The following is a 27,714-nucleotide window of genomic DNA, read 5'->3' as shown; positions in this document are numbered from 1 at the left end:
ATTGTCCTGCTCCAGCCGTCCGGAAAACGCGGGGCCACCAGGATTAAACACCAACCACCCCGGGGGCCACCACTGTCCTCAGTGCCTGGGGGGCTTTTTTTTTTTTTTTTTTTTTGGGAAATCAGCAAAATCCTGCAAAAGCCGGGCTGTGGGCCAAGCCCGGGACCCTCCTGCCTCTCTCTTCCCATAATTCAGTTTAAAAAGCAGCCGCTTTTCCCCAGAGCAGGAGGGGACTGGGGGCTGCAGGCTCAGAGGTGGGACAGACCATGCCAGGCTGGATGCATTCCCAGGAGTGGAAAACCTCCTGCCCAGCCCCAGGCCCTGCAGCTCCCTCCTCCCGGGGGTGACAGCTCGGTGCCCCCCAAATTGGGTGGGGTAGGTGGGTGCCAGGGCCGGCTCCTGAGCTGAGACGAGCAGCGTTTTTCCCTGGATCTCCTCTCTTGGGAGGAGATTGCAGGTGCTGCCGGCTTTGTTCATCCATGGCTCGGCGTGTGCTCAGGTCTGGGGGGACCCCAAAATGTTTTGCAGTGCCCCGTCCCCCATGACACCCTGGGGACTTCTCTGGCGGAAACAGGGTCTTGCTCACCTCCGGCTGGCATCACACCCTCCAGCTGAGCCTTTCCCCACCCGCACACCTCCCCGGGATGCTCTTGTGCTAAAAAACAGTCAAACCAAACCAAAAAAAGCACGGGGGGGCCCGGGGGTGTCCCCAGCCACCCCCACCCACTGGCCCCAAGGTCTCTGCAGAGCATTTGTTCCCTCGCTCTGTGCTCACCCACCCCACCCCGTCCCACCCCGGCACTCGCAGAAATAAGAAGATATCCTCCCCTTCCCCATCCCGACCCCAAAACACCCCGGAGCAGGGAGAACCATCCCCTCCCAGGGCGTTCCAAGGACCCATTTGAGCTCCCGTCCATGCTTTCCCCCGCTGCCAGGTCCATCCTTAGCATCCCCCGGCTCCTTTCCACCTCCCCGGTGGTCCCGTCCCTTCTGGGGGCGCAGGTGGCATGGAGGGGGCAGAGCTGGGCTGTCGGGGGGCTGCGGCCGGGTGCCGGGGGGGTTCAGAAGCCGGCGCTCTCCGAGCTGCTGCGGCTGTTGTAGCTGGGGCTGCGGCTGGGGCTGCGGGAGCGGCTGGGGGGGCTGCGAGTCCGGCTGCGGCTGCGGCTGGAGCTGTAGCTGTCGTAGCTGCGGCTGCGGCTCCGGCTGTACGAGTAAGTGCTCAGCGAGCTGGAGGATGAGGGGCTGGGCCGGTAATAGGGGATGGGACGCTTGCGGGCGCTGCAAATGGAAAAGGGAAACTGAGTCAGGCCCCCGGAGGCCGCTCGGGGAAGGGGGTCCGGCGGTGGACCCTCGGCATGGCCAAGCACCCACCCAGGGCAGCCAAGCGTCCCAGCGGCGGGGCCCAGACCGGCTGCGGGGTGTCAGGATGCGGCCACCCGGCATCACCTCCCCTTCCATCCATCCATCCATCCATCCCTCTCCTCCTCCCCAGCCCCCTCCCCCGGGGTGTTAGTCCTGGATTAGGCAGCGTCGAGGGCAGAAAGTGAGCAGGTTAATGTGGCTTTTGTGTTTCCCAGACACCAAAGATTGAAAGCTGCTGAAAAAGAGACGTTTGGGATTAGCGGGAGGCGAGCTGCGGCCCGCTGGCGCCTGAGGATGAGGAGGGACACGGGGAGCGCGGAGACAGTGGGGTCGGAGGACACAGGGGGCAGCGACATCAGGAGTCGGCCCCTTGTCCCTTCTCCCAGCCTGGTGTTAGTGGGACCAGAGAGTGGCTGAATGCCGAGGGTGTCCTATGGTGTGAGGAGACACAGAGGGGTCCAGGAGGAAGAGGAGGAGGAAGAGGAGGAGGAGGAAGGGGAAGGTTACCCTGGGAGCCAGGCTGGCGGCGATGCTCTCCGGGAGGGACCTTGGGATGAAATGGAAAAGGAGAAGTTGGCATCACTGAGGTAGGACCACACGGTGGAGGAGCGTGATGGGAACTGGGGACAGGGCAGGAGGGCAAAGAAAAGCCCTGGGGCTTCTGGCTGGGCTATGGGGCAGGCAAGGGGGGCTGGGGGTGTTTCCCTGGCTGCCCCCTCCCCACAGCACCCTCACAGAAATGGCTCTGCTCCTCCTGAACCCTGAGCAGAGCAGGGTCTGCCATCCCCATCCACCCCAAGGATGGTCATGGGAATGGGGTGAACAGTCCCCACAAGGACCATGGACTCCAGCCAAGCCCTGCCAGCTCCCTGGGGACATCCTGGTAAAACCAGGATGGAGCAAGAGGGATGGAAAACCAGACAATGGCACCTGGGCTGGGCTGGGAGCAGCTTTCCCAGCCAATTCTCTTTCCAGGGCATCTGTAAGGGAGAACTGTGGGGAGCTCTAACCCTTGGGCTCTGCAGTGTTCCTCCTGTCCTCCCTCCTGACAACTCCAGTCCTGCCCAGGCAAAACAAAATCCCTCCCACAGAGAGGCAGAGCTGATTTCTGAAAATCCAGCCCCCCCCTGATCTCCCAGCTGATAGTGGAAGAGACAAATAGGTCAGGGAGGAGGTAATCTCGGCTCGGCACGGCCCCGCAGCCAGCACTGCATCTTAACGAGGTGCTACATATGCACACAGTGTTTCGTCTGGCACAAAATATTGCCTGTCTTACAGCTCAGGATCCTGAGGCCACAGGATCCCAAGGAGGAGAAATCAGCTTTTGGAGGGCAGGAAAGACGTGATTGTGGACATGCGTATTGATGGAATATGTACAGGCGGATTAAAATTAATTCCTGTTTTCATGCCCGAAATAGGAAGAGATCAGAAGGTCACAGTATTGGAGGCAGTCTGGTTGCCCATCTGTCTGGGCCAGCTGATTCACACAGTCATCCTCAGGACTGCCTGTGCATCCACAGAGCTGCTGTGTCCATCCATCCATCCATCCATCCATCCATCCATCCATCCATCCATCCATCCATCCATCCACCCTCGCACCCTTTGGGGTCAGCTGGCAGCAGAGTTCAGCCCCGGGATGTGGCAGTGGCCGTGGCAGAGCCTTTGCCACATGCCAGAACCCACCTGGTGATCCTCCTGGGCTCCATGAAACTGGGGGAGTCACGTCTCCGCTTCCTGATGGGGGAGTAGCTCCTGGAGCGGCGCCGAGGGCGGGCGGGATCGGGATCACCATGACGTGTTCGCGGCTCGTTGTCCTTCTCTCTACACCCCGGGGAGAAGGAAGAGGACGGTCAGGGAATGGGTTGGGGTCCCGTGTGGGACGCAGGGACACCCTGTGACAGCAATTCCCTGCACGGATGACACTCCCACCTGGGGCTGGCGTTTCCACTGTGACCAACAATGACTTGTGACCCCTCCCCGAGTCCCAGCGCAGCCGGGACCACCCTGAGCCGCGACACTCTCTGAGCGCACTGCTGGCACCCGCGGTGTCCCCGTGCCCCTGTCCCCCGGGCCTGACCTGCTGGCTGGCTTTTTCGGCGAGGGTGAGCGGGAGCGGCTGCGTCCAGCTCTCTTGTCCCGGGAGCGGGAGCGGGACTTGGAGAGGGAGCCGCTGGAGCTCCAGGAGCTGCTGCGCTGGCCCGGGCTGCGGGACGGGCTCTTCCTCCGCTCCGAGGCGTGCCGGGAGTGCTTGGCTGACGACTCCGAGCTGCTGTTGGGCCGGCCCCGGTGGTGCCGCTCCTTCACCCTGTGAAGGCAGATCCCAGAACCTCGCACCTCGTCCTGGCTGGCGGGGTGTCCCCACAGCAGCCAGGAGCCCAGGTTCCCATAAGGGACACGTACATGACACCAGTTTTTAACTGTAAAGCACAGGGCTTTCATTTGCTTGGGATCCTGCATCCTGTGGGAAGCTCTAATCCCATGCTGCCATCCAGGCACTGCCCTTCGCAGTAGGATAATCCGTTGCAGGGATGACCCTTCCCACAGTGTGCTAGCATTGACCCACTGTGGCTCTTCCCTATCCCCAAGCCCATCCCTTCCCTATCACCATCTCCGGGTCTGTCCCCATCCCCATTCCCATCGCCAACTCGTCCTCATTGCCATCCCCGTTCCTGTTTCTTTCCCATCCCGCATCCCTCGAGCGTCCCAACCCAGCGGCTCTCCTCAGGGCTTTGCCTGGATGGATTTAAAGTGCCCGCAGGGAGCTGCACCCCAAACATCCCAACCCAGCTCCCATATCCTGGCAGGGATGACAGGACCCCATCCCGAGGACTCCCTTACTTCTTTCCGTGCGTGCCGTGGTTCCTGTCGGGGCCGGCGGGCGGGTGGTACGGGTGGGAGCCGGCCGAGCCCTCCGAGTCGCTGCTGTAGCCGGCGGGGCTGAGCGGCGGCGGCGGCGGCTCCCGGGGGGCCGGGGGCCGCCCCTTGCTCTGGCCGCGGTGTCGGGACGGCGGCGAGGCACTGCGGGAGCGATGCCGGTGGCCGTGCTTGGGCCGCTCCGGCGTGGGCGACCGGGGGCTGCGGCCGCCGTGTCGGCTCCCCCGGGTGCGGGGGGACGGCGGCTCTGTCCTGCCGTGAGCCCGCGGAGACGGGGACGCCGAGGCCGGCCTCTGGCAAGGGGGGAGAGAGAGAGAGAGAGAGAGAGAAGGAGGGAGAGGAGGAAGAAGACAAGAAAGAAGGAGAAAGGGGATTTTAACGGGGGGCGCCGGGCCGGGGGCGCAGATCACAACGTCAATGCACATCGCATAAGGCAGGCTACACAGACGCTACTCTGCACCTTCCTCTCGCCCTCAACAACGTGGGTCATGCAAACCTCCGCATGCAAAACGCCAAAAAAATAGAACTCAACTTAAATCGTAATAAAAACCCAAAGGAAGGGGTGGGATGGGAGGAAAAGAAATAAATCCAAGAAAGCCCCAAGTCGTCGGGGAGGGACAGCTCGAAGGGAAAGAAACAACCCCCACCCCCGAAAAACACCTGGAGAGGGGATAAAGCAAACCCTGGTGCCCGCCCGCCCCGACCAAGAAAGGGGAAGGGAAAAGGGGGTAAAACCCAAACGAAGGAAAGAAAATGGGGGTAAAAATAAAAAGAAAAGATGAGAGGAGGGAAGGTGGGGCGGTGGGGAAGAGTAAATCAGACTGAGCCGAGGGGAAAGGGTCGAACCAAAGGGGGCTGGAGGTGATGGGGTCTGCTCACACAGAGGCATGCACATATATAGAGATATATGTTCCAATACGTGTAGTTTTTATCGATAGTACGGCTTTCGGCTTAAAACAAATCCAGAAACGAGGAAAAAACGGCACAGAGCGACAATGGAGGGCAAGGCAGGGGAGGGGGGCCGGGGGGCGAGAAGGCATAAAAGAAACCAACAAAAAAGAAAGAAGAAAAACCATCCAAATCAAATCAAATTTTAAAAAATAAAGATAAATAAATAAAAAACAAAGCAAAACTTCACAAATGTCCTCGTTACTGAGATAAACGAATGTCTCTGAGCTCTTCCTGGGACACGCATTGAGCTGTTAGCTGTGACTCTGCAGGGAACTGCTAAGTCCTCATCAGCACTCAACACAGACTTTGCTTTCTGCTTCCTTTTTTTTTTAAATTTTTTTCCATTATATGCTTTTTTTTTTTTTTAAGTCCCTCTTGGTTAACATCCACTTACCAAAAAAGTGGCATTTCCTCCTTTAGTAGGTAAGGTATGAAGAGAAGGGAAAAGCGGGGCAATATAAGTGCATCATTAGATTCACAAAAATGCAAGAGAGAAAGAAAGAGCGAGAGAAGGAGGAGAGACAGAGACAGAGCCAGAGAGAGGAGAAATAAAACAAACCAACTCACTTCTCCTACGGGAGAGGAAACCTTGGGCCACCACTGTGGCCAAGCCCTGAGCCAGGCTTTCACTGAGACCTCAAGGGATTTTGCCCAGCCCTGAGGATCCCAAATATCTGAGCTCCTCTGAGCCACAAACGCTGCCTGCGTGTTCCCCCCATCTCTGCAAACACCACGAGACCAAAAAGATGGGTGGAAACAGCTCCTGCAACACCAGACCTGACCAAGCTGGCAAACCCCAGCTTGGAGGGCTTTGGGGTCTCCTTTACCCCGGCCACAGCCCAGTGCCAGGTCCCTGAGAATCCCTGGAAGGGTGAATCCTGCACAGGGCATCACTGAGTCCAGCTGAGGGGATCAAAGGGGGTTCAGGGATATTGAGGTGGTGCCAGGATTGTGCCACCACACCCAGGCCTGGTGACCCCAGTTCCTCGCCATCCCCTTGCCTCAAATACACCAATAAATGGTCAGTGAATCCTTGAGGCTGAGGTTCTCTCCACCCATCCCACTGTGCTCTCAATGCCACTTTTCTCTCCTAAAAAAGAAGGGGGCAGGGTGAAGGGCTGGGATTCTGAGGATCACCATGAAGATGCTGTAAAAGGGATGAGAGGCTTCCACATCCCCGAGCATCCCAGACTGTTCCACACCTCATCACTTCCTTGTCCCCATGGAAAAGCCAATCCCTCCAGCCACAGAGCTGCAAGCTGCAGCCAAAACGGGGGGATTGGTTTTTTTTTTTTATTAAAAACCAGTTGTTGTTGCAATGACTGCAGCGAGGGGGAGGCTGGCAGTGATGATCAGTCCTGCCCAGCTGTCCTGCAAGCACTGGGGGACACGGATCTGCTCCAGGGGGATGCAGCAGCCCCGGAGTGGCTGATCAGGTGAGCCCATGCCCAGCCCTGCATCCCAGGAGAGGAACATTAAAGCAGAGAAGATGATGAAGAAGAAGAGGATGATGAAGAGAGAAAGAGAGAGGGGGTTCCTCTTTCCCAGGGGGGCATTTTGGCACTGGCTGGCCACGCCGTGGGCTCGGGCTGTGGGATGCAGGGTTCCCACCCAAACCCTGGAGTCTCCTGCCCTGGCGTACAGGAAGGCAGCAAAGGTGAAAGAATCCCAAATAAACCCAAATTGCCAAAGACTCGGCCTAAGAGGGAAAACACACACTGGGCACTTGTGGGGATGGGACAGCCAGGGCAGGGATGCTGTCCCCTGCCTCTCTCCACGCAGGAAGATTTAAACCTTTCCCTACTGCAGCTTCCCTCAGTATTTTCCCTGAGCTGGGTTTTTTCCCCCTGAAGAGGGGCTTAACCCACACATCTCCCCAGATTTCTCATTTCTCGTCCCATCCATCCACCCCAAAACCCCCTGTGCCCACTTCTACACGTGGCCACTGCCGCTATTTCTCCCTAATTACATTCTGCCTTCATTACCCGGCCACTAATGGGGGACTGAAAGGGAACAGCCGTGCTCGGCCCCTGAATGGAAACGAACACAAATTTGGAGGGCTGAAAGACACAGAAATGCATTCTACCGACAGCACGAGGAGACGGGGAAGAGAAAAGGGGGGAAGAAAGAAAAAAATATTACGTGGACAGGGCAAAAAAAAAAAATTAAAAAATAAAGAACGTAAGAGAAGAGCATGGCTTTGCAGCTAACTGGGGAAAACCATACAAATAAAGAAAAATTATATATAGCCACCAAAAAGAGACAAAATGAGAGACAGAGAAGGGGAGTGAGAAAGAAAGAGAAAGAAAGTCAGAAAGAAAGAGAAAATAACATTAAATCAAGCTACGGTGCTTTTCAACAGGCTCATCTGCAGAAGTGAACGTGCAGAGGTGGACAAAATACCTACCTTCGGAATTGGCAGTGACAGGAATGCAATAATAAAAAAAGAAAACAATAATCTCCACATTTGGAGGGCAGAATGGGAAAAAGACAAGGACTCTTTAGTACGGTGATCCAGACCCCTCGGCTAATCCCGTTTGCTTTGCTTAGACTTTTTAAAATTATTTTTAAAATTGGTCTCTTTAGCTTCTAATTGTTATTATATATTTTTTTTTAAAGAAGTTTTGGTTGTTTGTTTGTTTTGCAATGGAAAGGCTGCGGCCGGCCGCCGAGCGGGGGGGCCGCGGGGGGGTGGCTGGCTGATGTCTGTAACCCGATCAGGCTGCGGTTCAGGCTTAAAAAGTCACTCTATAACATGGCAAAGTCCCGGATAACATGCAGGGAAGGCGATGGATGGAGGTGGGACACGGCGAGGGATGTCGGGTCGTGTTGGCCCAAAGAAAACCGGAGAGAGAGAGAGAGAGGGGCTGGAGGGTGCGTGTGGGCGAGGAGGAGGAGGAGAGACCCAGGAGGAAGGCCGGGAAGGCAGCAAGGATGGATGGAGACAGGACTGGGTATTTAAAAGGGAAGGTAACGCCTCGCAGCGCCCCGGGGCACCCCTGGCTCCCGACGGTTCTGGGGGTGCTGGGGTGGGACGGGCCGAGCCCGGAGCTTTTGGGGCGCCTGCGGGAGGTGGGGAAGGGGCTGGGTACCGAGGGTGCTCAGCACTCATCCTGTCCGGGATGCAGGATGCGGGATGACCGCAGGGTGCTTGGATAAGCCCGCACCCAGCGGCCTCATCCTGCAGGCGGGGAGGAAAACCTCGCCACGGCAGCAGGATCCAGCCGAGGACACCGGGCAGCTGCCAATTTGAGGAGGAAAAGGGCAATTGGCTCCTTTGCAGTGTAGAGCTGCTGGGTTCTCTTCCCTTTTAAATTCCTTGTTCAAAATATAGAAAATGGAAATACAATGTTCAACGGTGGTAAATATTTAGAAAACACATCAGGTTTTTGTTTTTGTTTTGTTGTTTTGTTTTTTTTTCTTCTCCACATTAACACACACAAAAGCAAAAAATTCTAGAACAACACGATGACGACGGGGTGGGGAAAAATAAAAATAAGAGAAATATATATCATTTGCATTTCTGTACATCACAAGGGAAAAGAAAAGAAATCATGAGAAAGGAAACTAAAACAAGGGGGCGGGAAAAAAAGCACGTTTCATTGCCCTTCCCTCCCCCTCGTCCCTGCTTCTGCTGAGCAAGAAATGGAAGTGTATATTACCGTTTGGGTTTTTTTCAAATGGGAGGCTAAAGAAAAACACAGATGGGATTAAAAAGAAAAAAAAATAAAAAATAGAAACCAGAGAGAGAAAGAAGAGAGAGAGAGAGAGAGAGAGAGAGAGAAAGAGAGAAAGTTGTTGGAGAAAAGTCCCGCTGGTGCCGGGGAGCCAAGGGAGCTCGGCGGCCTGGGCGATGCTGGGGTGGGCAGGGGGAGAGCGGGGCGGCGCCTCGGCACCCGAACCCCCCCCACGCCCCAGCCGAAACCACAGGAAAGAAGAAAGCAGAGAGGTGCCCCGAGAGGTGGGCAGGGTGCTGGGTGCTGCTGGGGGGTGCTGGGCTGGAGAGGGCGAAGGGGACGTGGATGTGGGGTCGGGAGCTGCTGGCCCCGTTTTCCGGGGTGCCCCTGGCCCTGGAGGTGTTGGGATGTCAGCGTTGGGTGCTGCCAGCCCAGGAGTGTCCCCCTAGGACCTGTGGGATTAAAGGTCCCTGGGGCAAGTGGGGACCTGCGTGGGCCCCATTAATGCAGTGTCCTGCCTTCACTCAGCCCTGCCTCCAGGCCCCCTTTAGCCAAAGCAGGCTCCTCACCATCCCAGCACTGGTTAAACTGGGGCTGGCCCCCTGGGCCCACTGGGTCAGGGCTTTACCCCACTCAGCAAAGGAGCAGCCCCCGAGGTTTCACCAAGACCCTCGGGATGCTGAGGCAGAGCTGGGGATGCTCAGCTCCAATGTCACCTGCCATGGGGACCTCAAGGTCCTAAAATCTGAGCATCCAGCATCAAATTCCCTCCAAACCCTAACTTGGCCAGACTGTTGGGATCCTGAACACTGGTGGCCCCTTGGCACTAGGAAAGGTTGGGCTTGGTGGGCAAACAAGAATTTTCTTGCTTTGCCCATTTCTTGGCTGCCTGGGATCAATCTTAGGGAGGTGCTGAGCCCGGTGCTGACCCTGGCAGGTGACACCAAGCCATCATCCCGGGGTGGGGAGTGACATCCGCAGTGCGACGTGTGGCTTTGGGGGAGGGATGACCTGTTGGCTGGCCTGATCTCTGCCTCAGGGCGATGGGCTGGCTCCTCCAGGGAGATCGTGCACCCAGCGCGGGGTTGGTGAGTGCTGGGAGAGTGCAACCTGCACCCCACATCTCCCCCGTGTGCTCCGGCTGGGCAGGGCGGGGAGCCGAGCGAGTGGGGAAGGAGGGGAGAGGAGAGCAAGGGGGCAGTCCTGTGGAGGGAGGAGGGGAGGGAAGCGAAGAGTGATCCAAGAAAAGCCTACGTACATCCGAGGGCTCCGGGAGCGGGGCGCCGTGGCTGTGACGGCCGTTCTGGGCGCTGCCCTTGTGCCCGTTCTGGTGTGGCGAGGCCGAGCGCTGGGGCGAGGGGGAGGACGGGCTGCGGCTGGAGCGGGCGCTGCTGCCCTTGGGACCATCCTGCCGGCGCTTGGGGCTCAGCCTGAGGGGAACCGCACCGTCAGCTGCCGGCAACCCCGGCCCCGAGCCCGGCTCCACCCTTGGCATGGCTCTGGCAGAGCCGCCGGCTGCAGCCCAGGCTTTGCCGAAGCCAAAAATGGGGTGAGAAATTGTGCTTTGTGCTTTCTTTAGCTAAAAATTGAAACCTCGTTTTTGGGACCATGTTCCCAAACCTTTCAGAGATGCTGCAGCCTCATCCTACTCCCCTCTACTGTCTAAGACTAAGACTACCTGTCTTAGGGACAGCTCTGTCACCTGCCTCTGCCTTCCATCCCCAAAGGTCTCCATCTCTAGGACACCTCTGTCATCCACCTTCTGTCCTCCATCCCCCAGGATATCCATCCCTGGGACACCTCTGCCACCTGCCTCTGCCCTCCATCCCCAAAGGTCCCCATCTCTGGGACACCTCTGTCACTCATCTTCTGCCCTCCATCCCCCAGGGTACCCATTCCTGGGACATCTCTGCCACCTATGGACACCATATAAGGGTGTCCATCACAAGAACATCTCTGTCCCTGCCCTCTACCCCACGGGGTCCCATGGCGGCGGCTGGGGGCTGTTGGTGTGGTGTTTGGGGCAGGGGTCCCGGAGTGTCCCTACCTGCCGGGGGATTTAGAGCCGCTGTCGTCGGAGGAGAGCGAGGCGCTGTGGGAGCTGCAGGAGCTGCGGCGGTGCGAACGCCAGGCCGGGGACTCGCTGCGGGACCTGCGGAGAGGGCGGCCGGGGGCCGAGGGACAGGCTGAGCCACCGCAGGGGACACGCAGGGACACAGAGAGCCCCGCTGCCCCCGCCAGCCCGGCCACTCACCTCTTGCGCTCTTTGTTTTTCTCTTTCCGTTTGTTCTTGGGGCTTCGGGACCTGCGGGAAGAGCCGAAAGCTGCAGACGTGGGAGCAGGGGCAGCACCTGGGGGTGGCTTTCCCAGCCCCCCAGAGGCACCGAGGTTGCAGGAGGAGCGAGGGGAAGGACCTGCCTGGTCTGGAGTTGGGCTCCATTGAGGTTCAGAGTGTGGTGGGGATCCCAGATGGATTTGGGGGGACTGTGGGGTCAGGTGCAGGTTGGTGAGACCAGGCAGGAGAGAAGAGGAGGACTGACTCTGCTCAGCATCCTCAGGGCTCAGGCCCATTATTACCCCCCACACTTATTTTGCCCTGCGCCCTCTCTGGCACTCTCTGTTTTTCACTCCTTTCACCCTAAAACAGCAGTGTTGGCAGAGGGCATCTGCAGAGCAGGACAACAGTCAAGGTTTGCCCTGGCCATGGCTGCCTGGGATCCCCTCGTCTTCCTAGAGGGACATCTGGGGCCATGTGGGACCCCACAGTCAGCCAGAGTGGCCGGACTCTGTGCCACATCCAACAGCAGAGGACACACAGCAGTGTCCAGCTGTGGGGTGAGGGGGTCCATCACGATGGGCAGAGGGGAGGGGACAGCAGGACACAGGGGGCAGGGGAAGGTGGCAGTTGGTGGTAATGGGGTGGCTCCTGGTAGCTGTCACTCTTACCTGTGTCTTCTCTTTTTTCGTGACCCCGATTCAGACCTAAGGGATGAAGAGGAGGCAGAGATGAAGGAGATACACTGATCTGGCCAGCAGGCAGCAAAGGCTGGGTAATTTCCAGGGATGAAGGGAAGGACAGGGGCATGGCCCCAAGATGGGCTGGTGGATAGGGCAGGTGACAGTGGCTGTGAGGAGGTGATGGCCCCATGAAAAGCCATAAGTGTCCATCCCAGCCCAAGGGCCTGAGCAGCTCCAACCAGCCCCACCCTTCCCAACCACCTTTGCTGTCATGTCCATCCTACCTGTCACGTCTGTGTTTCTTTCCAGTCTTCTTTTTCTTTTCCTTGCGGATGGGTGAAGAGCTGTCACAGCTAGAGGGGAAGTGGGCGCCCTTGAGCAGGGAGCAAGGGACTCCCCAGCCTCTTCCCCCCGGCCCAGGGGAGTCTGGTCCCACCACCCCCAGTCACATTGCTTCCCCTGGACCACTCCATGGGATGCATGAACATCACATGGCAGTTATTTCCTGGGGGATTTGGGCCGGGAGACAGAAAGGGACTTTTGGCAGAAGGGTTCTGGCTGCCTTCAATTCTGGAATGCCCAAATCCTGCTGTGTCTCATTGCCACCTCGTGGGCTCCACAGCCTCCAGACGGGGACAGGGTGGCCAATTCCCAGTGGGATTTCAGAGGGTGACAGTGGGTGGTAGAGGCCAGCACGTGCCCAGTGGTCTTGCAAACCCAGAGGGGACCCCACAGCCCACCCAGCCCAGTGGTCACTCACCTGCGCTCTGAGCCGGGTTTCCTCTTTTTGCTGCCACAGGAAAGGCAGAGAAGAAAGGGACATTAGGGACATGATCCTGCCCAGGCAGCCAGTGCTAAGTGGTGAGGTTTTGGGCAGATGGATCCTTCACAGAGCCATATCCCACCAGGTGCTGTGCCCTGAGGCAGCAAGCTCCTTTCCCACATGGACCAGGCAAGGTCCCACCAGTGCATGCACTCACTGCGGTGTGTGCACACGCGTGTGTGTTGCAGTATCAGTACATGTAAATGTGCTGCACCTCTTAAGGGTGCACATCCAGGGATGCACTGCCCCCCCAACTTGTCCCTGCAGAGCCTGGGAAAAGGATGAGCTGGGAGGTGAGCTGCCTTCCAGAGAGAGGGGACATCCAGGGACAGCCAGGGACTCACCGGCTCCGGCGGTGACCTGATTTCTTCTTCTTTTTCTTCTTGGGTGGAGGAGAGGTGGAGCTGCTCGAGCGTCTTTTCAGCCTGTGGGAGACAGTGGACAGGGTTGGGGAAAGAAGAAGGGACAGGCCCCTGGCCTCTGTGTCCCTGGATGGGTCCCCAAAATCCACACAAACCTGTACTCGCGGTGGCCGCTGTCCTCGCGGTAGCACTCGGCCGAGCAGTCGCACTGCAGCACGCAGCCCTCTCCATAGTCAGGGTACTCCACTGCGTACTCCTCCCCATCCACCCCGTGGTGGTTCTCTATCACACTGCCAAAGGAAGAAGAGCAGGATTCATTTGGGGATCCCCATTCCCTGTCTCCCACCAGAGAGGGAGCAGCCCCAATGCAGCTACAGGGGCTGGGGGACATTCCCTCTGCCACAGCATCCCCTTGGTCCTGTTCCTTGATGTCCACACATAGCAAAGTCCCGGGTAGAGGTCTGCTCAGGATCTTCCTGTGGCTCCAATCCCGGCAGAGATCCCCACCAGGCTGGCACAGGGACACTGTGAGACTCGGGCCACCATCTCCCCACAGGGCCCAGCCTTAGCCTCATTCGAGCACCTTTTGGCTTTGCTCAAGTGCTGGGGCTGAACGAGAGGCTGGGTCAGCCTAGATGGGTTGCAGGGCTGGATAAGGGTGAGAGGAGCTGGCAGAAGACCAGCAGTGGAAATTCAGGTGGGAACTGCCCAGGATGATCTGGGCTTTGAGGCCAGCACCCCACAGTGCCACCAGCTCAGCACTGGAGCTTCAGGCAGGTAATGGTCAATGTCCCTCCTACGGCCAGGTGAAGAAGGGGTGGGGCGACATTGTGCCTAGAGCCATCAGGGTCTCTCTCTCTCCTGAGTGACTTCGTCAGCATTAATTTTCCCCACTGCCATGGAAACCGGCATGAGGTTGCCATTGACTACCAGGGCTGTGGGCAGGGCTTGGCAGAGACCTGGCAGCTGGACTGGGACAGTCTCAGGAGACCCTGCCCAACCCTGCTGCCCCCACCTCCCTGGTCTGGCTCTGCCATCAGCCCCAGGAGCAAACCCCACAGGGAGCTTCTCATTTGCTCTTGGGGGATGTAGGACATCTCACCCATGGAGGGACAAGGACATCCAGATGCTCTGGAGGGAAACTTAAGAGATGGGGACAGGTTTGGAGAGTGCCCAGCACCATACCAACCCAGGTATTTGCTTCCCAGGGGAGATTTGCCCTCAGAAACCTGACGTGGGCTTCTCTGCCCTCCCAAGTCTGGAGGCGAGCAGTCAGAGATGCTGGCAGAGAAGCGCAGCCCCACAGCATCAGTCCCTTGGCAGCCTGGCCATTGCCTGAGAAAAGGGAAGCTCCCAGTCCCAGACTGCAGATCTGACAGTGGCACGTGTTGACATCCTTGGCCACAGGCAGGCCATGGGCTGTTTAACCTAATTAGAAATGTCTTGGACCGAAACTACACACGAGGCACCCTCCCCCTAACCACGGACGATCGCTCAAGCAGGACTTGAGCTCCCTTCTGCACCACAGCTGTGGCTTGCTGGGTCCTTTGCAACTGACTCCTGCTTTGACCATGTCCCAAAGGTAGGAGCAGCCTCTCAACCACTCACCCAACTGTGGGAAGGGGGAGAAAAGAGGCAAAGAGAGAAGGGAGCGGGGTTAATTCTCTGTGTGTGTCTCTGCTCCGTGAGCAGGCAGTGCTCCACGCCGGAGCCTGCTGCCAGCATCTCACCCATTAGCTGTGCTCAGCAGCTCAAGACCAGCCTTGTGCTGTTCCAATTATCCCTCCCTGCCCAGCACACGCTCGCCTTTGTCTGCAATCCCACCAGCCTGTCCATCAAGCTCTTTTCCTTGGGGACCGGGCTGTACCGAGCTATGCACACGGAGACGGGAGCTGGGAGAGCACAAAGAGCAAAGCCAGGGACTCAGGTGGTCACAGCTCTGCTCCATGCCTCAGTTTTCCCTGGGGAGTTATGCAGATGATGCTGAGCTCTCACACTGGCTTTGAAACAGGACCAGCTGGTTCAGACTCACAGTCCCAGCAGCCAAGGACTGAGTGGTAAAAGCCCAGAGCGGTGCTGGAGCAGGACCAGCCCACGAGATGTTCTGCTGAGCACTCTCCCAGCCACCACAAGGGCTGAGGCTCTTTATTTAAAGCTTTTTTAAGCCCTATGTCCAGCCTCTCCATGCAGCACAGACCTTTGGCACGCAGAGTATCCTCCAGCAGCTCAGATCCCTGCTGCTTGAAGAGCCACCTGCTTTGGACCCAGCTCCCACCAGCCTCCTCAAGCACCTCTGGCTTTGCTCTCCTCCGAGCAATCCTTTGCTGTGAGACTGCTCCTTCCAGCTCAGCACTATTATTTATAGCCCTGGGGCTAATCTTTAATGATTACCCTTCGTTTTTCAAAACCAAGCCTGTAAAGGTGACAGCCAGGGTAACCTCAAGGCACCTTTGGCTTCCCCATGTGCTTGTTACAGTGCTGGCCCTAACGAGCCTGCCAGAAAGATGCCCTGGAGATGACTCCTGCCCCCACCAGCAAAGGCCACTTGTTAACACCTCAGGTGTGATGTTCAGTGACCTGGGCAGGTTGGTTTTCCCCATGCCTTGTTTTGTTCCTGCCTGGAGGAGGATCCTGAATGTTTCACGCTGTCCCAAGCCCCTGTGCCCCATCCAGGCAGGGCACAGCCATGTCCCTGTGTCCCACCCTGCCTGGCGTGCCAGCAGAGTGGTGTGAGGGAGGCTCTCCCTGCTGCCACGGCTTCCCTGCCTCCCCCCTCGCCCTGATTTCCTGACCCTAATGAAGCATTAATATTCAGTGAACCTGAAGCATCTATTCCTGTCCCAAGTGACCTGGTTTCCAGGCTGATGGATGGTGCACGCCAGGCCAGCCATGCTGCATGGGCCATTAAGTGTTGCACTGATAAATCATCATCGAGCCAGAGTGGACCCTGGTGAGGCTGGAGACAGTCCTGCCGAAGGCAGGAGTAGCGACTGGCATGTCCCCAGCAGGAGCTGGGCTGCTTTGAGGCAAACTTGAGCCCTAAGCCCTCTTCCAGGGCAGATGCAGCCCCCCAGGATCAGGCACTGTGAGGAGTAATTAGAAACAGAGGAACAATATAGGATCTCCTTGGAGAAGCTTCTTCCATGGGGTTCCTGCCCCTGGCTGGTGGGATGAGCCAAGCACTGAGACCTTCTGTATCTGGGTTTCATCAACTGCAACAGGAACATTGCAGTGCTGGCCTCTGCACAGCACCCAGAGGTCTCCAAACGACCAGTGCTGGATAACCTTCAACCTCTCCAGAGGTAGGATACTGCCTCAGAGGGGCAAATCCTGCCTCCAGCTGACTGAACAGACAACCAAACAACCAACCATCAAAGCCAACAACCATCCATCCATCCATCCATCCATCCATCCATCCATCCATCCATCCCTATATCCCTTCTCCATGTCCATCCATCTATCCAGTCATGCCCAGATATACCCTCACCCACCCACCCACCTGCCCACTGATACCCAGAGGCAATCAAGGCCGTGCCTCTCTGGGATGAGATGCACACATGGACCAGCTGGAAGGTGCCTGACTTACATTTGGCGCCCGTGCTGGTCCTCCCTGGTGAGCACACCCTCCTTCTCCATCAGCATCTGCCGAAAGGTCCCCACTTTCTGTCGGATCTCCTCTTCGGAGTACCTGGGTGGACAAACATGTGATCAGGGCTGCTGTGGTTGGAGCATGGATCTGCTGAGGAACTCTATACCTTTGGAAGTGACACATGGCCCAAGGGGCAATCAAAAGGGGAGGTGGCATGGTGACAGTCATCAGGGCCTGGAGGACATCAGGACCTCTGCTTGATCCCCTGGCACCATTATCTATGTCCTCCTCTCTCTTGGCTGCTTCTCCCAGCAGTGCTTGGCAGAGAAAGGGACATCAGGAAGAGGGAAAAGAAAAGGATGACCATGCAGTTGCCATTCCCTGTGACGCCCCAGGCTTTGGGGCAAGTGCTCACCAAACCCCCTTGGCAATGCCACCATTGCAGCCAGTGATTCTGGGGTTCACTCCCAGCATCTCTGTCCCATCACGAGCACCCCCTGTGATGTTCTGGGGTTTTGAAAGCCATGCCAGCTCTGTGCTACCACCGAGGGTTATTAACTGGAGACACTAATCACTGCATCCTGGCATTTGAGAAGAGCCACTGCAAACCACAGCACCCCCGCCGTCCCCGAGGTGTCCCTGGGAAGGGACAGGTGACAGCCGCAGGTGGGTGGTCCTGTGCCACGTGCTGTGGCTGCACAAGGGCACTCGAGCATCCTCCTCAACTAAAAAGATCCCAACAGAGGGATGTATTGGAGAGACCTATTATGCTCTTGACATCATCCCAGGGAAGAGGGTGAAGGGAGAGGGACCTCATGTCACCACCACAATGCCACCTTGGGAGGGAAGGGGTCGGGTTCTGTGTGTGTCCCTATCTTCAGCCACAGCCTCTACAAGGGCTGCTCATGGCCCACTCCTTCCATCACATCCCATCAGCTCAGAAAACTGGATGCCAGAGCCAATCCTAGCCCTGCAGTCCCCGAGGCTGGCACTTCACACAGCCCATGCTGGGGACAGTGACGCCCCTTGCAGTGCTCTGGGTGCCCTGGGTGAAGAAGGGCACGTGGCATCACCCATCCCTCCTGCAGTGCCCATGAAGGGGAACAGCAAGGAGAAGGGAATTAATATTAACGAACTCATTTGCACTGAAAGGCTCTCATTAATTCCCCAACCAGACTCCACACAGAAGGAAGGCTGATAACGGGGTATGGAGGTAGCCTGGCTGCTTCCCCTCACCTTGCACCTGGGCATGGGGAGCCCCAAAACCAGGGTAGCACCCCTAAATGCTGCTCTGCTCCATTCCCTCGACGGCAGTGCACCCAGCTGGGCAGTGTGGTCACCCCACAAGGAGAGAGCTGCTGGCCCTGGCCATCCCATGGACATCAGCCAGCCCACAGCAGCAGGAAGATGTCTGCCCAAGATGAGCATTTGCTGCAGCATACTAAGAACACGGCCCGTGCTCTTGGAGAGGGTACATGAGGCCAAACAGGAGGTGACAGATGGGCCACTGCGGCTGGGCCATTAGCAAATCTGTGGGGGGAGGCCAAGGCGAGGAACTCCCCACCACCTCCAGGGATGGAGGCAGGAGCACCACCAGCCTTTACCCACCTGCATTCCCCTGGTGCTGCTTATAATCCCGTTGGAGGGGGTTTGCTTTTGCATTTAACATATAGAATGGATTTAGGAAAGAAAGAAAATTTGCTGACACTTCTTTTCTGGACAAGGAATCCAGCCTGCAGGCAGGGAATAACAGTGCAGGCAGCCTGGAGCGAGCTACAGCACAGGCAGGAGGAGCCATCCGCCTTTAAGGAAACAAGGGAGTGCTTAAATCCCTGCAGATCCCCTTCTGCTGACACTCACATCCATCCTGGGGCTCTGCCCTCATCAACAACTCCCCCAGGGACATGGCCAGGAGGCTGCTCCTGGTGCAGGCAGAAACCTCAGGGGTGCAAATCCCTTCTCATGGAACCCCCCTGAAAATCCCCTCTGTGGAGGGGAAGAGCAGGAGGAAGATTAAGCAGGTTGACCAAGATTATTACTGTAATTATATTATCATTTCAGAGTATCACCATCATCAGTGTTATTAATAGCCTTAATAACAGCAAAGCAATTATAGCAATAACAACAATCCTGGTTGCAGTGTTGCTATTACCCATTGCAGTAAAGATACTACCAGTAGTAAGATCCCTACTAGGGCTCAGGAACCCGACAGGAGGCTCTGGGCTCCCCAAAGTGGCAGGTCAGCCTTATTTATTTCCATAATGACAAATTAGACACAATCATTATTCCAGTCTGTGTGAGACAATTTAATTCTAGGTCACGCTTGCACTCTTAATGAAAGCCTTGGCGAAGCCTTCCCTCAATCCATTTTCCTTCTCCCCAGCTGATACCAGTCCCCATCTACCCAAGTGTGCTGAAGAATTTGCTCCATCCATCAGGTTTTAGAGAGCTGTCAGTGGGATCAGGATGTTTGGCTGCTGGCAGAGACAGCACAGCCATGTCTGGCAGGGTTGGGGGGTCTCCTTTCTTTATTTCTTTCTCAGTCCTTTCTGCCCACCCAGGAAGGGATGTTCCTCAGCCCTTTGGGTTTTTCCTTATTGCTTTATTTCCCAAGGGGAGAGCAGAGGCCGGGGAGCAGCTTGCAGTGCCTGGCCATGGCACTGGCAGGATGGGGGCAGGAGGTCCTATCACCCCAAAACTGGGGAGGAGAAGGAAGACAGGGCCAACTGAAGCCTCAAACCAGCCTCTCCTGTGACTAAACCCCAGCTTTCCTCTGGGATCTCACATCCCAGGCATGTGGAGCACAGGATAGGTGGCACTGATGACTTGCACAACCATGAGCAGCTTCACTCCTACTTCCTGCTTTGGCTTTCCCTGCAGGACAAGCTGGGAGTCCAAACTTCCAAGCAGGGAAAGTGGATGAACTCCTAGGCATTTCCCTCCACCAAAGCTGTTTGGTTCACTCAAAATCGGATTTACTTCCAAATAGGGACATTTACCACACCAAGGTATTTTTTAAACGGGGAGAACAAGGTGCAAACCAGTCAAAAGGATCCCATCCCCAATGTCCCCACCACTCACCCCTGCTCCTCCATCATCTCCTGCAGCTCCATGCACTTGAGCTCCACCCGCCGCTTGCGCTCATGGTCCAGGATTTCCCGGTGAGCCTTCTTCACCATGCTGGGCTCCACCAGCCGCACCTCCTCCTCGCCCTTGTGCCACGTTCCTGAGGCACCGGGCTGGGGAAAGCCATTGGAGGCTTCCTGGGGCGAAGGCACGTCAGCCCCATTGTTGTAGAGAGCCATGATTGCCTGGGAGGGAGAGAGAGAGTCAGGGTCAGTCCCTGCCCTGCTTCCCCTCTCACCCCACAGCAGTGAAGGGGACGCTGCTAGGACCTGAGGGTAAAATCAATCTTGAAAGCAGGTTGATGGGGACAGTTCAGTCTCCTCATCCTCAAAGCAAGGCTGGGGCTTGTCACCATGACAAGCTCCTGGGAAAGAGAGGAGCCTTGTACTGGAAAAACCTGGCCAAGGGTGGGTCTGTGGAGCCCAAGACTGTATAGCAGCAGCAGGATATGGCCCCCACGGACCCCCATTGTCAGCCAGTGTGGGTTTGGAGTAGGGACAGACATCCAGCCTCACAGTCCTCTAGGGACCCAAAGACCTCAGATATCCCCTTGCATTTCCCAGCTGCACTGGCTGGTTTGGTTGCAGCTGTGGGATGTCGTGATGCTCAGGCAGCAAACACTTGCTGATGCTCTTGGGCTGTGGCCTGGCACTCTCTGCCATGGCCCAGTGTGGGCTGCAAGAGGAGATGAAGATCCCCACCAGCTTCTGCCCCCCTGCCTTCTCCTTGCTCCTTCACCTTCACGTGTCTCTGCCTCCTCTTTCCACCACACAGTCAACGTGTCCTCACTTGGCTCCAAAAATAACCCCTGGAAGAGGACAACTGTTCCCGAGCAGCACTGCTGTGCTGAGGATCTGGCTGATGCTACCCAAGCCTGAGGGAGGAGATGCTCCCAAATCTCCTGGATCACCCAGACAGACTCAGCCCTGTCTCAGTGCCCTGCAGCCATCAGTGCATGGCTGAGCACCCATTCCTCACTGGCCCTGTTGTCCTGCTGTGCCCCAGCTCCCCTGCCCAGCACTCCAGCCCTCTCCCCAGAATGGAGATCTGTTGCCTTAATCACCAGCCCCACCAGGCTGCAGAGGCACCACCTGGGCTTTACAGGGGCTCTGCACAAAGAGAAATTATCAAGAGCAAAGGCAGAGCATCCTGCCTCACTCTCCAAGCTGGATTTGGGCTTGGAGAAGCAACTTTTGCCAGAAAGACATTTCTCTGAGGTGTTCCTGTCCCAGAGATCCTGCTGGAGAAGCTCTTCCAAGGATGGGTGTTGTCATCTCCTGTGCAGGAAGCAGCCAATCCTTGGGTGGCTGCCACATTCTGCCCATGAAGGAAGGGGCAAACACCGACCCAGAGAAGGAGGCATCCCTAAGCCCAGTAGAAGCAGGAAGGGCAGATGGATCATGGACTGGTTCACACTGTTTCAGGCCCAGGAAAGGCCTGCCATTCCCAATGGACCATTCCACGAGGATACCAGGCAGCTCAGAGCTTTCCATGGCCATGCCATTGGGACAGAGCCAGGGTGGGAATGCAGATCACCCACGAGGGCCTCTGACGAGGTTTCTTTGTGTTAGAGGAAAGAAAATATCTCAGAGCCCTCCCTGGGGTGGTGGGGATCCCACCCCAACCTGGCCAGAAGGTGTCTCCCACCCCACAGCATCCCCACAGGACATCCCTGACTTTCCTGCTGCCACTGGCTCCCCACACAGTCATTTATCTCCTGACAAGCCTGCCCAGGGAGGACAGCAGCTGATTGCTTAATTACAGGGCTTTTTTTTTTCTTTCCCCCCCCCCCATTACTACCATGCAGAGAGGAGCCAGCAGCCTTTATTTCTGCAGAGGCACAGGGGAGATCCTGCTGGTGCAGCAGGAGCCAGCCAGGGCTCTGCACTCCTGGATGCTCATCCCTGCACCTGGAGGGTCCCCCGACCCCCCCCCCCTTGACTGCAGCACCCACATTTCAAACCCCATGACACCCCACAACCCTGCTCAGCCCTCCCTGCCCACCCTGAACTCAGCCCCCTCCACATCCCAGGGTGGCTCCAGGCTAGAGAACAGAGACATGCTGCCCTGGGGGCTCCTCTCTCTCTTTCTCCCATCAGGACATGAAACCAAAAACCTGGAAGGAAGTTAGGGAAATGGGGAAGCTTCCCACTTAGGAACCTTCCCCCACAAAGGGACTCAGGGAAGGAGAGGGGAAAGGAGAGGATGCTTTCTGCAGCAGCCTTTGCTTGCTTGTCCCCAGTGGGAATTCGTTTTATCCTGAGCCTAGCAGTGGATAAATTCATTGCTGAGAAACCTTGAGAGTGTGTGAGATATAGAGCTGGGCAGGTAGATGAAGACAAACTGGCAGCTGGATGGGTACCTGTGGGAGAAGGCTGCATGGTGGGGGAGGCATGCAGATCCTCCAGGAAATGGTCCCTGTTTCCATGAAAAGGATGGAGCTGCCCCGGGGCCAGGAGGGTGGAGCCGGACTGGGGATGGATGTGGTACTGCATCCCAGTGTCCCCTCAGCCTGCAGCAATATCCACCGTGGGAGCTGCCACCAGCCCCCTGGCTCAGCCACAGCACGGGCAGGGAAACAAAGGAATGAGAAAAACCCACCCACACCCCTCCCCCCAGCTCGCCAAAGGTGCCCCAAGCAAATCCCTGGGTGCCAAACAGAGCCAGCCCTACACTGTTGGTGACAATGGGGACAAGGCATCAGGGCAGGGGGAGCCCGTGTCCTCCAGGTGGGTCTGTGTTCTCCCTGCCCTGCAAGGAGAACCCCAGCGATGCCCTGCACTCACAAGGGACGGCAAGCCACACAGAGTGGCTGCCACCACCCCAACCTCAATCCATTGGCCGCCACAGAGGCACCACCCGGCTCTGCCAGCACCAAAATCGGCACCAAACCCATCAGCACAGCCCTGTCCCAACAGCAGTGGTTTCCCGCCTGGCTCGGCGCTGCCCCGATAATAAAGATGATGGTTAAATATTTCATTATCTGCAGTAATTACCCACAAACATCAATCACTGGCAGCCGCTGCCCGGCTGCCTCGCCCAGAGGGAGAGGGGGAGTTCTGGGGTGAGCTCTGCGTCTCCACACACTCCCAAAGGCTGCAGGATGTAGCTGGGGACAGTTGCTGGCATCCAAATTCCCTTGCTGCAGCCCAGAAGGGCCCAAACCCCCTGGCACCATGGGCTGGAGCTGCTAGGGAGACTCCTGAGCAAATCCCTCTTTTCCCATATTAACCAGACATTCGCCCACGTATTTTGGGATCCTGATCCTCCTCCTACGTGCCACCTTGGGCCTTGGGGAGGTCAATCCAGCTTTTCAGCTTGCATGTGCTTTCTGATACCTGGATTAGAGCTTTTGGAAGTGTTCAGAGATGCCCCATCCTCCATCCTCATCCTCCATCCCTATTTTCACTCTCATCCCCAAATTCCGTCCTCATCCTCATCCCCCCATTCTCCTCCTCATCCTCTTCCTCATCTTCATCCCCATTCTCCATCCTCATCCCTATTCTCCATCTCGATCCCTATTCTCCATTCTCCTCCTCATCCCCATCTTCCATTTTCATCCTTCTTTTCCATTCTCCTCCTCCTCACTCTCCACCACCACCCTCCACCCCATTCCCAGGTCTCTCCCTCCCTCTCTTCCCAGCCATGTGAAACACACCCAGGGTGTGCAGGACCTGGGCACCCACAGAACCAGCTCAGAGACTGCCAGGACAGACAGAAGGATGGACACACTGCACTGTGTCCCTGTCACACAGCCAAGACAGGCCTTGCCAGCTTGGGGTGCAAGGCCTGGCCTCGCCATCCTGCCAGGGTTTGGGGCTACTGGTTTCCAACCAAGCTGTGAATGGAGCTCCCTCCCTGTAGGCTGGGGTGGCCCCCAGGACGTGACTGTCCCCATGTCCCAACCCTGGGGCTGTCCCATCTGGGGGCTTTGTCCTGCTCTGACTGGGCTCAGAACTCCAGCTCGAAAGAAAAGAAGCAAAACGATGGGGGAAAAAGAGTGTTATTTCACCAAACCGCTTTGGCCCTTTTATTTCCCAGCTCAGAACAAGCCCCTTCCCAGGGGGCTCTGCCGAAATCCCCCCTTGTGCCCCGCTCAGCCCCCGGCCGTGCCCGCAGCCCCCGGCGCTGAGCAGCCGTGCCGCAGGGCCGTACTGCGGATGGAGCCGCTTCCCGGGGGGAGCGCGATGGCAGCGGGCGGCCGGCAGGGCCTGGATGCTCTCCCGGGTGCCTGGATGCTCTCAAGGGTGCCTGGATGCTCTCCCTGCATCTCTCCCTCGCTGGGGAAAGGCGGCAGCAATCCCCGGGCATCCTGCCCCCTCCCCGTGCCTCGGTGCTAATTAAAGCCGCCTCCGGCCGGTGCTCCATTAATTCTCGCCACATCCAGCTGCACCAGCCGGGGCGGCCGTGAGCACCCGCCGGTGCCGGGATGCGGGCACGGGATGTGGGCAGCGAGCCCAGGACGGCGGCTGCCTGGACCACTCGTGTGCTGAGCGTGCCAGAGCTCTGCCCCAACACGCCAGGGACAGCCCAGATGAGGGGAGGATGCTCCAGTCACTCCAGAGAGGCTCAGAGGGGTGGTCCCCATGGTTCTCCTGCCTGTTAGGATCTCATCAGGACACACCAGCACCGACTGAAACCATAACCCTGTCCCAGAGCATGCACAGCCCCATTCCCAGGCTGCTCCCTTGTCTGTGCTGTGGCGAGAGCTAGGAGAAGATTTTTTTTTCAGGACACAAAATATGCCAGAACACCATGGCCAGGCAGTCAGCCTCCTCTGAACACCCAGCTGGAGTTACAAGGAGGAAAAGTCCGGGGTTGCTGCCATTAATTGGGCTGACCTTCTCCGGAGCTGCCTTCCAGTGCCAAAAACCGTGAGTCAGACCTTCAAGAACGAGGAAAAAAAGGCAAATCTAGCTTTAAAAGTGCAGCCATTCTGGGGCTCGTTAGCACTGCCCTCCAGCCCCAAGCCACAGGGATGATGCCCGTGGCAAGGGGCAGTGGGAATAGACTGGTGACAGCCATGCCAGTGCTTCCATTCCTATTTCCCCAAGCCCAGGGCATCTTCTCCTATAGCTGCCCGACCAAAATTTGACACCTCACAGACTTTAAAGCAATTAGTAAAGAATATATGGATACTGGTTGGGAGGTCAGGAGCTGCAGCTGCATGTGCATACCTACGTCTGTGCAGATATATATATATATGTATATATATAAAAATATATATATTTTAAAATAGATGAGGAGGCTGGTGGAGAAGCTAAACAGTTGCTAAGCAACTGGGCTCCTTCCTGGTTTGGGGATGTAGGCATGGGGGAGCCAGGGTTGGGGACTGGTCCCCCTCCGGACAATCACACAGGGGTGTGGGCACAAGAGATCCCTTGGAGATGATCCAGGAAAAGGGCACAATGGAGGGTGAGGAGCCAGGATTTACTCCTGTCCCCAAAATGTTGTGGCTGAAGCCTCACCAGCCTGAACCCCTTGGGCTGTTGGCTATTGAGAAGCTCCATTCTGAGCTCTGGCTGGAGAAGAGCTGGTGGGAGAGGGGTAACGCCATGAGAGGGAGCTGCCCCAGGACCCACACAGTGATCCCATTGCTGAACCAGGGAGGAGGGAAAGGAGCAGCACATCCACGTGGCAACGGCAATCCTCCCCTGCAGGGGATCCAGTGAAGGATTTTCCTATGGGATCCCCAGCCCTGTACCCCTTTAGCCACACTTTCCTCATCCCCTTGGGAATGCCCTGCAAGACCTTCCCCAAACAGGAGTGCTTAAATAAGGAATGGGGATGAAGAGGGGCAACAGCCACCCCAGGTTTTGCACCTTTGGGGCCATTTGCTCTGCTGGGCAAGGAGTCATGAGGAGGCACAGTCAGCCCGAGGCCCATCACCCCTCTGAGGAAGGGGAGTAACAACACTACTACAAATAAAAGCAATTATTGAGCACATGGAGGAGCAGAGGGATGACTGTCACAATGAGGTCACCTTCCCCAAAGGGGACACAATCCTGGCAAACAACCCCCGGGGCTGAGCACTGCAGGTACAGGGGGGGTCACTGCCAGTGTAGGGGGAGCATCCAGCTGGGAATCCCCCCCACCATCCCCCCCCGTGGCTGGCTGGGTGGTTGTGTAACGGGAGGAGCTATTCCGGGGTTTGAGCACATTATATAAGCCACGGGCCACCTGGCCGGGGAAAACGGGAGCTGGGAGACAGGAAGGAGGAGGAGGAGAAAGGGCTCTGGGGATTGGGGACCCCCACATCTGGCAGAGCCTCAGCATAAGCACTAACCCCATAAGGTGACCTGCACCCCGCAGGTATCCCCTGCCCAGAGATACCGGGTGAGCACCCTCTGCTCCCTCTTCCAGCAGCCTCCAGGACCCGCTGCCACACATCCACCCACAACTGGATCTGGACCCTGGGCCACGAGACCCTTTGTCCAGGGGAAAAGCAGCATTTTCTTGACACCAGGGACAAAGCCAATCAAGATTCCTGCACCCCCTCTGCCTGGCAAAACCTTCGATTGCCATTCCCAACAGTGACCAAGGACCAAAGGTTCCCTTAAAATCTGCCCAATTTCTGGCTCTGAAAGCCCCCAGCATTCCTTGCACGTGTTGTCAGGATGAGTCCTGGGGCAGGGGGAGGCAGTTGGGATGCTGGGGGGATTTAGGGGAAGCAGGTGAGACACAGAGGGTGGCACTATGTGAGGCCACGCTGGCAGAGTGGGACAGAACGATGACGATGTGTGTTTGGACACAAACACTGTCCCCAAAATCCTCCCCCAGCGGGGGTGCCCCTGTGCTTCTGCCAGAGAAGAATCCACATGCCAAGGCAGGGAGACCAGTGATCATCTGCACCCTCGGAGAAGATCTTTGGCATTTGTCATCAACCTGAGACACCCCCAAATGCTGCCAGCCCCCAGGTGACCCCCCACTACAGCAGTGGGAGCACAAGCAAACCAAGACACACATCCAGTCTGAAATCTTTCTCTGGAGGGAATGAATGAACCTGTGTCCTCCGAAAGCCACCTGCTCCCCCTGAGCCATGGCCCGACCCCTTGCCACCAGCCCCCTGCAGGGCACAGCCCGGACATCTCTGGAGACAAACCTCCTGGTCTGGGAAGGAGAAGCACAAAACACTCCCAAAAGACGAGCAGTTGAGTTGCTGCTGTGGCTCCCTGCTGCCAAGTCTTTCCCCCTCTCCTTCCCTCGTTACAACACCCGCAGGATTTGAAATCTCATCAGCCAAACCCTCCCCAGCACAGCCTGGGGGTCCACGCAGCAGAAAGAGGGGCTTTGGGGATCTTGTCTCAGCCTCGACTCCCACCTGCACCACACCCGGCACCAGCATTCGCTGAGGGACCATCACTGTCCCGTCCTTCCCAGCCAAAATCCTACTGCTGGGGGTCACCCATTGTCCCAGTCCCAGCCTGTCTCCCCCCAGCATGGGAAAGAGTGCGTGCCCTCCCAGCCACTTCCCCAGCACCAGCGAGCCCCCGGCACATCCGCGTCTCTGCAGAGACCCCCTGTGCCCCAAAAAGCAGCTCATCTCCAGACTCCTCACCCCATCCCACACCCCCAGGAGCATCAAACCTTATGGGGGGCACCCGTGGCACACCCCTCCCGGTGGGATGCCCAGCTGTCCCAGCACCCATAATACCATGCACGCCTTATCCATCCCTTCCATCCCTGTCCCTTTGGAGACCCCAATTCCCAGCCCCATGAGGAGCACCGCACACCCAAATCCCCATCACTGGGGGTCGTCACCCCCTGCCCGCAGCATCACCGGATGGGGGGGGGGGGCCCGTCTTTCCCCACCCCTTGCACCCCCCAGCGTCCCCTCAGAACCCCCCCAGTGCGGTCCCACCGCTCCCCGCGCCCGCTCCTCTCCCTTCCCGGCCACGGGCCCGGTACCAGCCCGACAGCCCCGGGCCCGGCCGCGCCTCACCTCGCCCCGCCGTCCCGCTGGGCCCGGCCCCGCTGGGTCGCTGTCGGCCG

The 27,714-nt window shown here is 57.4% G+C and overlaps 1 protein-coding gene across 1 annotated transcript; it reads right to left on the bottom strand.

Annotated features, from left to right (window-relative positions):
• Nucleotides 1-917: 917 nt before the first annotated feature.
• Nucleotides 918-27,714, bottom strand: SRRM3 (serine/arginine repetitive matrix 3). Its single transcript, XM_014876436.2, has 15 exons — nt 27,665-27,714; nt 19,678-19,907; nt 16,594-16,695; nt 13,163-13,297; nt 12,990-13,070; nt 12,583-12,612; nt 12,107-12,175; nt 11,811-11,846; nt 11,119-11,169; nt 10,912-11,016; nt 10,123-10,294; nt 4,201-4,529; nt 3,440-3,667; nt 3,046-3,183; nt 918-1,278 (listed from the first exon to the last, which is right to left on the bottom strand). Exons 2-15 carry the CDS (start codon nt 19,899-19,901, stop codon nt 1,062-1,064), a joined length of 1,917 nt encoding a protein of 638 aa, XP_014731922.2. The 5' UTR covers nt 19,902-19,907; nt 27,665-27,714; the 3' UTR covers nt 918-1,061.

This window comes from Sturnus vulgaris, chromosome 21 (assembly GCF_052056855.1).
Source record: "Sturnus vulgaris isolate bStuVul1 chromosome 21, bStuVul1.hap1, whole genome shotgun sequence".
Taxonomy (NCBI): domain Eukaryota; kingdom Metazoa; phylum Chordata; class Aves; order Passeriformes; family Sturnidae; genus Sturnus; species Sturnus vulgaris.
Note: the sequence above shows the minus strand (reverse complement) of the source record. Positions and strands in the feature narration are given on the sequence as shown.